Genomic DNA, 12,701 nt, shown 5'->3' with positions numbered 1-12,701 from the left:
TTTAAGGGCACCCCCAGCTCACCTAGGGGGGCCCACAGTTGCCAGCTGGGTAGGCTCTGGCCTCCGCTCCCCACAGGACACATATCCATATACACATGAGAACCTGCAGTTGAGGGCCGCTGGTCATCTTGGACTCTTGGTGGGTGGGCTGTTTGGCCACAGTGGACCCAGTTAAGTCCCATGGTGACCAGGGTGCAGTGTGGGGATAATGGATACACTCTTGGGGTCTGGGACTTGTGATCCAGCCCTGTGGCCTGGGCCTGCCCACCCTCAGGTACAGAGTCCCCAGCCCCCAGGGGTGCTGTACTGTGTAGGGGAGGGGCCTATTTCAAGGCAGACCCCAAGGACAGCCTATGTGAGGTTGGACGTGGTGCTCTTGGCCTGCACCACGCTGGAGCCCAGTGCACACTCACATACCTGATGTCCAAGTGGGCAGGCCTGGGCTGCCCCTGAGGGGCCCCTGACCTGCCCCCAGCCCCAACCAGCGGGGCATCCGCAGCTGATAGGTAACGGGTGATGTGTACCCTCAGACTCTTGCCCGCCATGGTCTGTGCTGGCTTCCCCTCAGCTAGGCGGGACCTGTGGCCAGGCCGGCCCTTTGGGTGTGCTGACCACTCAGGATCGTCCTTGCCCTGTCCGCCAGTCCTATGAGGCTTTGAACCCCTCCCCTGCCGCCCAGTGGGCGCACCGAGCCCTATGCGGCCTTATATGGCCACGTTCGGGTGTTGGGTGGCGGGCGGCGGCCCAGGTGGGCCTCATGCCACGGTACCCCCCCTCCCGCCGCCCGCCCAGCCGGGCACTGGCCGGCTGGCTTGGGGGTGGGGGCAGCCCAGCCATGGCTGGTCTGGGCAGCGTCCTGGGCACTGTGGGCACTCGAGTTATGCTCAGCAAGGCCCCTGGCAGCCCGTGGCCCAGACTCCAACTCTTCCTTTATCTGCTCAGACGCCCCCATCCCCACACCTGCCTGTCCCCTGGCCACTACGCTAGGGAGGCTCTGGAGGCTGCTGTCCTGGCCTGGTCATTGGTGGGAGCCCGAGGTGGAGTGGGGGTGGCAGTGGACAGTGGATGGCAGTGGGCAGCAGGGCCTGGGCTGGCGCTGAGGGGCTCTGGAGGGCCACACCCTACTCTGTGCCCCTCAGCCTCTGCCGTGGAGCTGGGCCTGGTATCCAGCTCCGCTGGCTCGGTGCAGCAGGGAGCTGGGGGCCGCTGTCCAAAGGCAGGGCCTCTGTGGTTTCGGGTGGGGGCGGAGGCACTCTTCCTGAGTTGCACTGGTGTCTCTGGGCCTTGACTTGAGGTTCTCCCACTTCCCGGGTGAGCGGGTCAGGGTGGACCTCCTCTGGGTCGGCAAACTGGCACAGAGCGTGTGTGGGGTGTTTTGAAAACCACTCTCCCCATGGTGTCGCCACTTCTGCAGTCGGCACATCTCTGGAGTCGGATCATGTTTTCAAAGTTCCCCTTTTCCCAAAGTTTCACAATCGTGGTAGGTTTGTCTTGAACTGTTTTTTCCAAAGTTGAGAAAAGATAGAATTTGGCTTTCTCCATTTCCATTTTATTTCTCACAGTGGGAGCCTGAGAGGTTCAGAACGAAATACTTTTCTCAAATAGCTTTGGAAGAAGTTGTTTCAGGGGTTTTCTGGGAAGTGCTGTACTTGAACTTTTCCAAGGATGGCAACGCCGTGGAGTGGGCCCTGAGCAGCCAGCCCTCCAGGTTGCGCTGGGTGAACGGAACAAAGATGCCAGGAAGCTGGGCGCTGGCCATGTGTGTTGCCCCCCCCCACCAGGGGAGGACAGGCTTGGGGCCTCTGGGTCTGCGGTGCGTGTGACTCAGTGGGAACATGTGTGGCCGTCAGGATGCATGTGAGCATCACAGGGCCGTGGCCTCACGCTGGGCTGCGGGGAACTCCTCCCTGCCCCCCAGGTCCCGCTGGGCAGCAGCAGGCCAGAGGGCGGTGGACTGAGGTGGACAGGCGGGAGCCAGGCCCAGGCACTGCCAGGTGGGGTGCGGGCCAGCCGCCTCGCGTACTCAGGCCCCACTCCTGGACGGGAGAATAAATCACAGTCCCCTCGGGGGCGGGGGGGAGGGAGCCGTGAACAAAGTCTCCTTTGGCTGGGCCTGGAAACACAGGCCCTTCTCCATTGTGCAGGATCAATGGGCCTCCAGCTCCCGCCAGGCGCCTCGCCGGCCATGGAAATGTTGGTTTTCCCCCAGCAGCGGCCCCAACCTGTGGCTTGCCCGGGGCTGGGCTCGGGCCCTGTTGACTGTCTGGGGAAGGCAGGCTGTGGCGCTGTGCACTTGCCGCCAGCTACCCACCCACTGTGGGGTGTCCTTGGCCTCATGTGGTCTGTTCTGTGCCTCACCTGGTGTGTCCTGGTGACAGCCTCAGCGGGCAGATCTGAATGTGGAAGGGAGGGGTGTCTAAGCTGCTGTCCCCAACCCCACAGGCACCCTCTCCGGGGCTGTGATCCCTGCTGTCCATCATCGGCTCTTCCTAGTGGTGGCCATGGCGTGTCCCTGACCAAGCCCTGAGGAGTCCAGCCAGGCTGCTCTCTGGGCCCCGTCCTCGGCCTGTGGGGTGGGGGGTGCTGCCACCCAGGGCCCATAGCCCAGGTAGGCTTGGGGAGGGGAGAGGCATGGGCATCACAGGGCCAGGCCAGGCCTTGAAGGAGAGGAAAAGCTTCCAGGTGGGCGTCTCTGGCTGGAGGGGCCGTGCACCTAGGTCAGGGCAGACGTCTAGGATATGTGGGTGCCTTGGTGTAGTTGGACTGGGGACTGAGTGGGGGACAGACCAGGGCTGGGCTGAGAGGTTGGTTCCTGGGGAGTTCAGGGGGGTCGTGGGGGCTGTCACGGAGAGCTTCCCTACCTGTCCACAGCCCCGTCCCCAGTAAGGAGTCTGCACTGGGTGTGCCTGTGCTGGGTGGCTGGAGGCAGGGCCTGGAGTCCAGCAGGTCTGGGCCCTGCATGCCCTCACACTCCCAACCCCCCCCAACCCCCCCCCCCGGAGAACCAGCCTGGGTGGGGCTTCCAGGAGCTGTCCCCTGAGCAAGGCGGTAGGGAAGGCGCTGGAGCAGCAGGCCTGCTGGGACCCAGGCCTCCCGTCCAGGCAGGAAACAATTGCTTTTCTTCCGGCCTGGCCAGTTCAGCCCGGGAGGGACTTCATGGCTGAGGAGAGAATACACAGCCAGGGCGGGAGGAGGGCGCCGTGCCCACCCAGGGCCAGGGACTCGGGTGGCCTCTGTGCTCCTGCTGCACCTGCCTGCTCCTGGCAGGGCCTGTGGGCTCACTGTGGGGCACAGCATGGGCGTCCCGCACACCTGGAGGGCTGGGTGGCCCAGCCTCAGACCTGCCCCTGTGGAATGTGCTGTGGCCCTGGGCCGTGGTGCAGGTGGGGCAGGCACCGGTGGGTGTGAGGGGCTCTCTGGCCTGGAGGAGCCCTGGCTGCTGGGTGCATTGGACTGTCCAGTGCGAGAGTCCTTACAGCACTCAGAGCGTGGGTTCTGCCCACCTCTGGCCCCGGGGTTCCCGGCTCAGGAAGCATCCTCGTCGTGTTTCCCAGGTGACGTGAGCACTCAGGCGGTCGGGGTCCTGCGCTGGGATTTGAGGGAGGCCCCAACGGAAAGGGCCTTGTGGGTGCTCGACAGGTGGGGGTGGGGCCCCTCCGAGGAGCCTGTGATGGGCCCCGAGTTCCAGGTGAGTGGTGTTTGCGAGCAGCAGGGTAGAGGGGCCAGCCTGAAGTCTGGCAGGCCTGGCAAGGCCAGGACATGAGGTGGGGGCTTCCAGGTGTCCAGCTGAGACCCCTAGGTGGGTGCTGTGGCAATGGGTCTGGGCGCTTCCCTGGTCACTGTCAGCTGCCAGCAGTTTCCGTGGCTTCCCCAGGGCAGGGGTGCCATCAGGATGAGACCCCGTGTCACCGGGACAGCAAGGAGGAGGGTGTCTGTGGGCAGGGCCCCTGAGAACTTCAGGGAAGGCAGCAGACTGATCTGCTTGCCCAGAGCCCTGCTGGGCAGTAGAGGGGACTGGCCGCTGCCACCAGCTTGCCTGAGCAGTGGGTCAGGCTGTCCACTGGCTGTGCCCAGAGAGAACTTGTTTCTGAGGCGACTGCCCATCCCGCAGGCCCTGCCAGTTCCGCCACAGCCCCTGTGGGCGCACCGGGGCTGCCCTGGGCTTCGCAGTGGCTGGGAGCCGTGCCTGTGCGCGTGTGCTGCGCCAGCTCTGCGCCCGACGGTGTCAGGCCTCCCCAGCCAGCCCCTGCTGGATGCGTTCTCACAGCGGGACACGGGTCCCCCTGCCCTCCTAGGGAGGGCCCGCCTGGTGCGGGTGTCCCAGCCATGGCTGCCTCTCCTCCCCGCCCTCTGATCTGTCCCCCGTGCTGTCCCCAGGCCTCCTGGCTCCTCCGGGAGCAGTGGGCCCAGCAGGTCAGGGGCTCCTAGACGGTACCTTCAGCCCACAGTCAATCCCTGCACGACTGGCCCAGATGCATGACCACCCTGGCTGGAGAATTCCTTCCACACCAGAAACTTCTGGGGCTTTGCAGGGCTTGCTGGGGACAGAGGCAGCCCTGATGAGCGGGTTGTCCCTGGGCACCCTCGCTCCCACCTGTATCTGCCCCAACAGCCTGGGTGTCACCAGCTGGGAAGCAGGTGTGGGGCGAGGCCTGAGACAGCAGTGCACCTGCCACCCCTGCAGGGCCTGGAGCAGGGCGGGGCCTGGCCCAGCCATCCCGAAGGAGCTCAGGGTGAGCAGGTCAGAGCCCACAGACAGCCTCGGTGTGGGGAGGAGCCAGGCTGATAGTCTAGGGCCAGGCCCCTGACAGACAGACAAAGGGGGATGGGGATTGGGAAGGTCACCAGGCCGGGGCAGGCTGAGGCCCTGGGTTCAGTGCTGAGCCAGGGCACCTAGAGACGGCACCGGGCCTTGTCTCCACCCTTCCCTGTGTGTCACCTCTCTGTGCACCCTGGCGCCTGGCTCCCCTCGCCATCCCTGGGCCCACGGGGTGACAGAAGGTTCTTGTCTTACCAAACCTGGCCTGGTGGGTGACAGCAGTGGGCCTGGGGCCTTAGGCCCTCTGAGGTGGGTCGTATCCCTCTGTGGGAGGTCTGCACCCACTGTTGGGCACTGTGCGCGTGGGGGGGCTGTCTGGGGGACAGTGGGGACAGAGTTGGGCAGTCTGTGTCTCTGAGGGAGAGCCTCTGCGTTTGGGGGACAGCTGACGTGACAGGGTGTGAGTGACACCTGAGCTGGGAGAAGCCAGGTGGGGGTGGGGCCTTCAGGTCACTGAACACCAGCCCCTGGGCACCCCCGCCCCCCATTCCTGGCCTTGCCCTCACAGCCAGGGGAGGAGGAGGGAAAGGAAAGGGGGACAGACGTCCTCTCTGCCCCACTGCGTGTTCAGCCCTCACGGTGGCGGGGGAGCCCCGCTCCGGCCTCTGCCGCCTCCGGTCTGCTCCTCCATTGACCTGCGCGGCCTGCCTGTGCCCATAACTTCCCACACCTGTGGCTTAGGCGTGTGTAGGCTTGGGGGCTTCCAGGAAGAGGTGCTCACAGGGAGGGGGCTGAGGTGCGGGGGGTGGTCCCTGGAGGAGGCCAAGGCCCTGCCTCGGAGCTGCTGTTGGGCTCCCCTCCCGGGCATTTCCCCCACACACAAAGCTTCCGCCTTGCCTTAGTTTTCCCGTGCTGAGGGGTCTGGACACTCTGCCCAGGTGGCTGGTGGGGGCCTGTGTCCCCAGGCCAAGTACAGAGCTGCAGCCGTCACGTCGAGAGCCGTGTTCCCAGGGACCTGCAGGAGGGGCTTTCCTGCCCGGAGCCTGCTGCAGTCTCTGCCGGGGCAGGTGTGGGCAGCCCAGGGGCCTGGCCTGGCCCCGGGTCGGTGTGGGGCGGGGCAGTCTGGCTGCAGGGGCGGGGAGGGGACTGTTTGCTTTAGGATAAGGCTGGCTCCAGTTCGCCTGTCCCCCAGCACTGCTCGCAGGGCCGCCCTGGGGCCACACTTCCGGCCGTCTGGCCATTCTTGGCTCTGTCCTGCAGGATGCTAGACCGAGGGGCATCACAACCTCTGTCTAAACAGCTCGGCTGCTGCTGCCCGAGAGACACCCCCGCTGCTCAAGCTCCGCTGCCCCCAGCCCAGGCAGGTCAGGCCTTCCTCTGCCACTGAGCCGGCTCCTTGGGGAGAGGGAGGTGTCGGGCCGTCGCTCCATCGTGGCCTCCCCCCCACACCTGCTGAGCAGTTGCATGTATCTTCGTGTGCCCAGGTGGCATTGTGGAGGCCCAGAGTGCTGGGAGGGCTGGGGGGCCTCTTTGTCCTGCAGCCAGAGGCCTTGTGAATGGCGGAATTTTAGACAGTGACAGGTGGCAGACCGGGTCCGCCTGGGAATGAGGCTGGGACCCTGTCTGTGGGCCCTGCAGCCCCTCCCACTCTAGCAGGGTGGGGGCCTGGGGGGCCGTGCAGACCATTGAGGAGTTAGGGAGAGGTGGGTCTCAGACCCCTGCCACCTCTGCGTTCTTGTCCCTTCCCAGGGACGGGTGTGGTGGCGGCTGGTGGGCTGTGTAGGGGCCTGGGGCCATGGCGCACTGTCTAGAAGCCACGTGGTGGGTGGGAGTGTCCCAAATCCAGGCAGAATGGGGAGTGGACTTGCATCTTGGCAGGGTGGGCTTGGCGGAGTGGGGTGTGCGGGGCAGGATGAGGGAGCAGGTGGGGTTGGGAGGAGCCCCCCCCCCCCCCCCCCGCACTGGGAACCAGAGACTCTGAACCCTGGGCCGTCAGCTCCCTGCCTTAAGTGGGAGTGGCGCCCAGCCCCCCTCGGTGTCCCTAGAGAGGAGTGAGGGGCTTAGTGCTCCGGGAGGGTCCTGGAGGGGCCGGTAATGTGTGGGAAGCTGCCTCATGAGTGTCTGTTGGCCCCACAGAGGCACGAGTGGCCCTGGTTGCAGAGGCCTCGGTACACCAGCTGGTAATTGCATGTTGAAGGAACACCAGCTGGTTATTAAAAACACATGTGGCCCTCGGGCCCATTCAACAGCATCTGGGAGCCGCCGCCACCTCCAGGAGTGTCTGTGAGGCCAGGACCTGGACACCGGTCCTCTGGGCCTGCGGTGGCCCCAGCATGGGGTGGCGGGCAGGGTCCTGGAGCCAGGCTGGCCAAGCTCCTGGGCAGGGCGAGTGTGTTGTTGGCTCCTGCTCCTGGGCAGGAGATGACCCCTGTGCTTTTGGACACCTGGGTGTCCTTCCCAGTGGGCCAGTTACTCAGTGTCCTCCAGGCCTGGTTGCCCCACTGTCCCTGCACTTGACTCTAGAGGCCCCGAGACCAGATGTGGGCTTTCTGCCACAGTGAGGGGTGCCACGGTCCTCTCCTTTGGTGACGCTGGGCACAGACTGCCAACCCAACAGGGATCCCGCACCCAGGGCCGGCGCACCCTCCACTCACTCTGTGACCCGTGGCCTTGGGCGAAGCTGTGTGTTAGCTGCGGTTGGCCGCAGGGAGGCCCTTGTCCAGGCAGACTGAGTCCACGCACATGGGCCTGGGCCATCAGCCACAGGGGTGCTACATGGGAGCTACGTGACTTGTGCACATGTGTGTCTGTGGGGGCTGGTGAGAGCCCCCCCGCCCCCCCGGGACACGTGTCCCAGCGAGCTGCTCCGGCCGAGCTTGATTCCATGCAGTGGTGTGTGGCGGGGGCTTGGTGGCTGTGGCCCAGCCCTTGGTGGGCCGGGGCAAATGCAGACCGTGGTCTGGGAGGAGGGCCCTGTGTTCCCAGCCTCACGGGGGTGGAGTCCTGAGTGGGGATTTTCGGGGACAGCCCCGCCCCGGCTCCCAGCACCTACCCCACCACCGCCACCCTGACCAGGCTCTGACCTGCCCACAGGCCCCCCGAGGATGGCAGACAAGGTGGTCCCTCGGCAGGTGGCCCGGCTGGGCCGCACCATTCGGCTGCAGTGCCCGGTGGAGGGGGACCCACCGCCACTGACCATGTGGACTAAGGATGGACGCACGATCCACGGTGGCTGGAGCCGGTTCCGTGTGCTGCCCCAGGGGTTGCGGGTGAAAGAGGTGGAGCGGGAGGACTCGGGGGCCTATGTGTGCAAGGCCACCAACGGCTTCGGCAGCCTCAGCGTCAACTACACCCTCATTGTGACCGGTGAGTGCCACCGGTATGGCATGGCACGTGCTGGGGCCGGCCCTCCCCATGGCCCCCACCCGACCCCCTTAGCTTGAGCCAGGCCCACCGCCACCAGGATGTCCTGCCACCTTTTCTGAGCCCAGGATGGGGCCTGACCTCTGTCCTCAGACCCTCTGGGACCCTCCCTCCCAAGGGCCTGCTGTCCTGGAGCCAGGGGGCACTGGGGCAGCAGGAGTGGGTGTGGGGCCCCAGTGGTCGACCCACTGAAGGGTGTGCTGGGTAGGCTGGCAGCCCTGCTGTTGGCGGTGACTTTGAGGCTCAGGTTTCGGAGTTCAGAGGGGCCGCCAGGAAGCCAAGGACCGTCTGTTCCCTTCTGCCTCTGGGGCTGCGTACCCAGGGACACGCCCTGCTCTCACGGGTACCAGACACTGCCCCCCATGTGCTCCCTGTGTGGATCCCTTGGGGAGGGGTCTCTGGGGTGGGGCCTCCCTGGGGGGGTCCCTCAGGACACAATGGCCCTGGCCCGTCCACTAGGGTGTGGCCTGAGCTGGGCTCCCCCTGCTGGGGCCAGGGCGGGTGCCTGAGACAGTCGGGCCCTGGGCTCGCAGAGGCGCGGCTGTCCTGGGGAGGGGGCATTCCTCCACAAGCCCCACCCCCACGGGGGCTGTGGAATGGGAGCACTTTCTGTGCCCCCCCCCCCACGGTCCTCTCAGAGCAGGGGACGCTGGGGTGGTATGTGGCCCATGTCACTTCACCCGGCCCCCGGCCCCTTGATGTGGGCTAGGATTACCGCAGCTGCCGCCTCGCCTGCCCCTCCCCCCAGCCTGTAGACCCCCCGGAGCCAGGGTGGGGGGGCCCACTCTCAGTCCTGCCCCCCCCAGCCTGTTGGGGTCACCTGAACCCTGGGAGTGGGCTGGGCAGGCTGTGCCCAGCTGTCTCCAGGCCTCTGAGATGGGCGTGTGCGCCCGTGGCCTTTTGAAGGCTTTCACAGCCTGGCCAGATGCCCAGGCCTGCGGATCAGCCTGGGTCTGGGGGTGCCGTGGGGACCCCTGTCATGCACCCTTCCCCTTGCAGAGGACACCAGCCCAGCCAGGGAGAGCCCGGGCCATGAGGGCTCCTCCGGGGGCCGGGAGGAGCCAGCCAGCAAGCAGTGGGGTGAGTGTGGGCGACACCTCAGTCCTCGGGGGCAGGCGGGACCCCTCTGTCAGAGCCCCACTGACCTCTCTGGCGCCCACCTGGCAGCACGGCCCCGCTTCACGCAGCCCTCCAAGATGAGGCGCCGGGTGATTGCACGGCCTGTGGGCAGCTCCGTGCGTCTCAAGTGCGTGGCCAGCGGGCACCCGCGGCCCGACATCATGTGGATGAAGGACGACCAGGCCCTGACGCGCCCCGAGGCCAGCGAGCACAGGAAAAAGTGGACGCTGAGCCTGAAGAACCTGCGCCCCGAGGACAGCGGCAAATACACCTGCCGGGTGTCCAACCGCGCCGGCGCCATCAACGCGACCTACAAGGTGGACGTGATCCGTGAGTGCCGGCCGGGGGACGGGGGCCGGGGCGGGGCCGGGGACATGCCCACATGCCATCTCCCCTGCAGAGCGGACCCGCTCCAAGCCGGTCCTCACGGGCACGCACCCCGTGAACACCACGGTGGACTTCGGGGGCACGACGTCCTTCCAGTGCAAAGTGCGCAGTGACGTGAAGCCCGTGATCCAGTGGCTGAAGCGTGTGGAGTACGGCTCTGAGGGCCGCTACAACTCGACCATCGACGTGGGCGGCCAGAAGTTCGTGGTGCTGCCCACGGGCGACGTGTGGTCGCGGCCGGACGGCTCCTACCTCAACAAGCTGCTCATCACCCGTGCCCGCCAGGACGACGCGGGCATGTACATCTGCCTGGGCGCCAACACCATGGGCTACAGCTTCCGCAGCGCCTTCCTCACCGTGCTGCCAGGTGCCGCACACCGCCTGCCCAGCCCCCGCCCCTTGAGCCTCGTGCAGACGCTCTTGACCCCTCCCGCCTTCTTCCTGGTTCTCGCCTGCAGATCCAAAGCCACCAGGGCCACCCATACACCCCTCGTCTTCAACCACGAGCCTGCCGTGGCCTGTGGTCATCGGCATCCCAGCCGGCGCTGTCTTCATCCTGGGCACGGTGCTGCTGTGGCTCTGCCAGGCCAAGAAGAAGCCGTGTGCACCTGCACCAGCGCCCCCTGTACCTGCACACCGCACGCCAGTGACCACCCGAGACCGCAGCGGGGATAAGGACCTGCCTGTGTCCCCTGGCCTTGGCACCACCGCTGGCATGGGGCTGTGTGAGGAGCTTGGGGCCCCGGCGGCCCCCCAGCACCTGCTGGGCCCGGGCTCAGCTGCTGGCCCCAAGCTTTACCCCAAACTCTACACAGATGTGCACACGCACACACACACGCACTCACACACGCACTCACACGTGGAGGGCAAAGTCCACCAGCACCAGCACATCCACTACCAGTGCTAGGTGGTGTTGCTGTTGGGGCTCTGGGTGCCACGGGGGGGGGGCACCGGAGGCCAGGCCAGCAGGCAGTTGGGGAACAGGGCCGCAGCGGGGGGCGGGGGGTGTGCACTGGGGAGGATGCAGCCAGCAGCCCGGGCGCTGTGTGAGGCACGGCGTGCGGGCCGGACCTCCACACACACAGGCCTGCTCCGGGCACAGCCACACCCACGCTCGGGCCTGCGTCTGCAGCGCGCAGGGCACGCAGGGCTGGGCCACTTGGGGAGGGAAGCCCTTGGCCTGTGAGGAGGGTTTCATGGGGGCATGGTCACCGCCCCTGCCTGGCAGGAGATCTGAGAGACGCCCTGGCTTTGCAAACCAAAAACTCCCACCCCTGCCCTACGCCTGCCTGCCTGTCTCTGCCCAGGCCTCGGCAGGTGGGCGGCTATTTTTGCCGCCACCTGTCCTGGGTGTTCAGGAGCCCCCACACCCTGGGCTGGGGGGTCGGGCATAGCCGTCTCAGGCCCTGTCCTGAGAGGCTGGAGTTCAGCTGGGAGTGACTCTGGTCACACCCACCTCCCACTACCGGAGAGAAGGGGGCCTTAATATTTATATTTATGAAATTAAGATAATATTAATGATGAAAGAGCAGGGCCACAGAGACCTGGCCTTCCCAGGCCCAGGACCCACCTGGCCTTGGCCAGGCTGGACGTCCGCTCGGGGCCAGGCACCCATCACCCCATTGTCTGAGGTGGCCCAGACCTCTGTAATTTTATATAGAGTTTGAGCTGAAGCTTCGTATATTTAATTTATTTTGTTAAATAAGAAAACGTGCATCTTCTTCCTCTAAACTAGCGTTGCTGCTTGTGTGTGTATCTGTGTGCCAGTGTGTGAGCATGTGGGCCTGTGGCCTGGGCTCCAGACCAGGAACGAGTCCCACTGCAGGGCCTGAGGTCCAGCCCGGGACCCGAGGTCCCCAGGGCTCTGTGTCTGCCCCCGCACAGAAGCACTGCCCTGTGCACAGGTACACGCCAGCCTCCCTGGCCGGCTGGAACCCTGGCACCTGGCCCATGAACACCCCTCCATGGTGTAGCCCCAGGGCCCTCACACAGACCCGTCTGGCGCAGCTGGGTGGCCTTGGAGGAGGGCTGGGGCTGCCCTCCAAGGGGTGGGGCGGCACCCCACCCAGGCACCTGCCGCCTGCAGGGTGCCGTCCCAAGGGTCTGGCCACCACCCCTGGGTGGGGCAACAATGGTCTCGCTCACCACTTGGGGGCACAAGGCTCCAACTTGCTTGACCAGCACTTGAGGGTGGGGCTTCCTCGGGCCCAGGGGGCTGGAGCCTCTTAGGAAAAGGCACTAAGACAACCTGTGTGGTTTCAGCAGAGTCGTCCGTGTGAGGCCCCCGACATCCCCAGAGCCTTGGAGTCTGGTGGGGAGGGCCCGGCCTGGGCTGCTGCCGGGCCTTAGCTTCTCCAAACAAGGACAGGCTTTGTAGGTTGGGACACCCACCATCCTTCCCAGGCACTGCCGGGCCCCCCTCCAAGGTCAAGGCCTCAGCCCCTGTCCCTCAACCTCACACTGGAGCAGCCCCTCCTCCTCTGTCTCTGAGGGCTGGACCCCCAGCCCCCTCCCCCTCCACTGGGGCCTCCGGGCAGTGTCCTCAACACCTCGCCATCCTCCGAGTGACCCCACTGCAGTGGTCCTGGCTGCAGTGACTCGGGGTGCCCTGGGGGCTGTGGCTGCTCACAGCTGGCGACCCCTACAAACCCTCCAGACTGCAGGTTGGGAGGGGAGGGGCTGCTTGGATTTCAGTCTAAGATGCGGGAGGGATGGGTCTTGGGTAGCAAGAAGGTTTCTGTCCACTGGTGGGGAGACCCTGGGCAGCGGGCCATTGGGACACCTTTAGGTCAGAAGGGCAGGCACGGTGGGGGCACAGCCTCCAGAACCTGAAGGAGACAGGCCCTGACTCCTGCCTTTCTTGGCCTCACATGGGCGGGGCCCTCAGCCCCAAGGTAAGACCGGTGGTCCACCTGGTCCTCCTGAGGCTGCTCTGCCACCTGATGAGCAAGTGCCCCCCATTTGCAGACTGCACCCTGGGGCTCAGGCCCCATCCCCCCACAGCCTCCTCAGC

At 65.9% G+C, this 12,701-nt stretch overlaps 1 protein-coding gene across 4 annotated transcripts in view; it reads left to right on the top strand.

The window, feature by feature from the left end:
• The window catches only part of LOC119035502 (fibroblast growth factor receptor-like 1), a 37,939-nt gene extending 26,517 nt beyond the window's left edge, over positions 1 to 11,422 (top strand). For all 4 annotated transcript variants that reach the window (XM_053672315.1, XM_053672316.1, XM_037126941.2 and 1 more), the window contains 5 exons: positions 7,853 to 8,125; positions 9,182 to 9,262; positions 9,350 to 9,631; positions 9,702 to 10,055; positions 10,147 to 11,422. In XM_053672315.1, coding sequence (XP_053528290.1) covers positions 7,853 to 8,125; positions 9,182 to 9,262; positions 9,350 to 9,631; positions 9,702 to 10,055; positions 10,147 to 10,595 — 1,439 coding nt within the window. In that variant the 3' untranslated portion in view covers positions 10,596 to 11,422. The remainder of the gene's footprint in view (positions 1 to 7,852; positions 8,126 to 9,181; positions 9,263 to 9,349; positions 9,632 to 9,701; positions 10,056 to 10,146) is intronic.
• Positions 11,423 to 12,701: the final 1,279 nt, after the last annotated feature.

This window comes from Artibeus jamaicensis, unplaced genomic scaffold (assembly GCF_021234435.1).
Source record: "Artibeus jamaicensis isolate MK-2021 breed Jamaican fruit bat unplaced genomic scaffold, CSHL_Jam_final contig_76, whole genome shotgun sequence".
NCBI lineage: Eukaryota > Metazoa > Chordata > Mammalia > Chiroptera > Phyllostomidae > Artibeus > Artibeus jamaicensis.
This window is presented reverse-complemented; position numbering and strand designations above follow the sequence as displayed.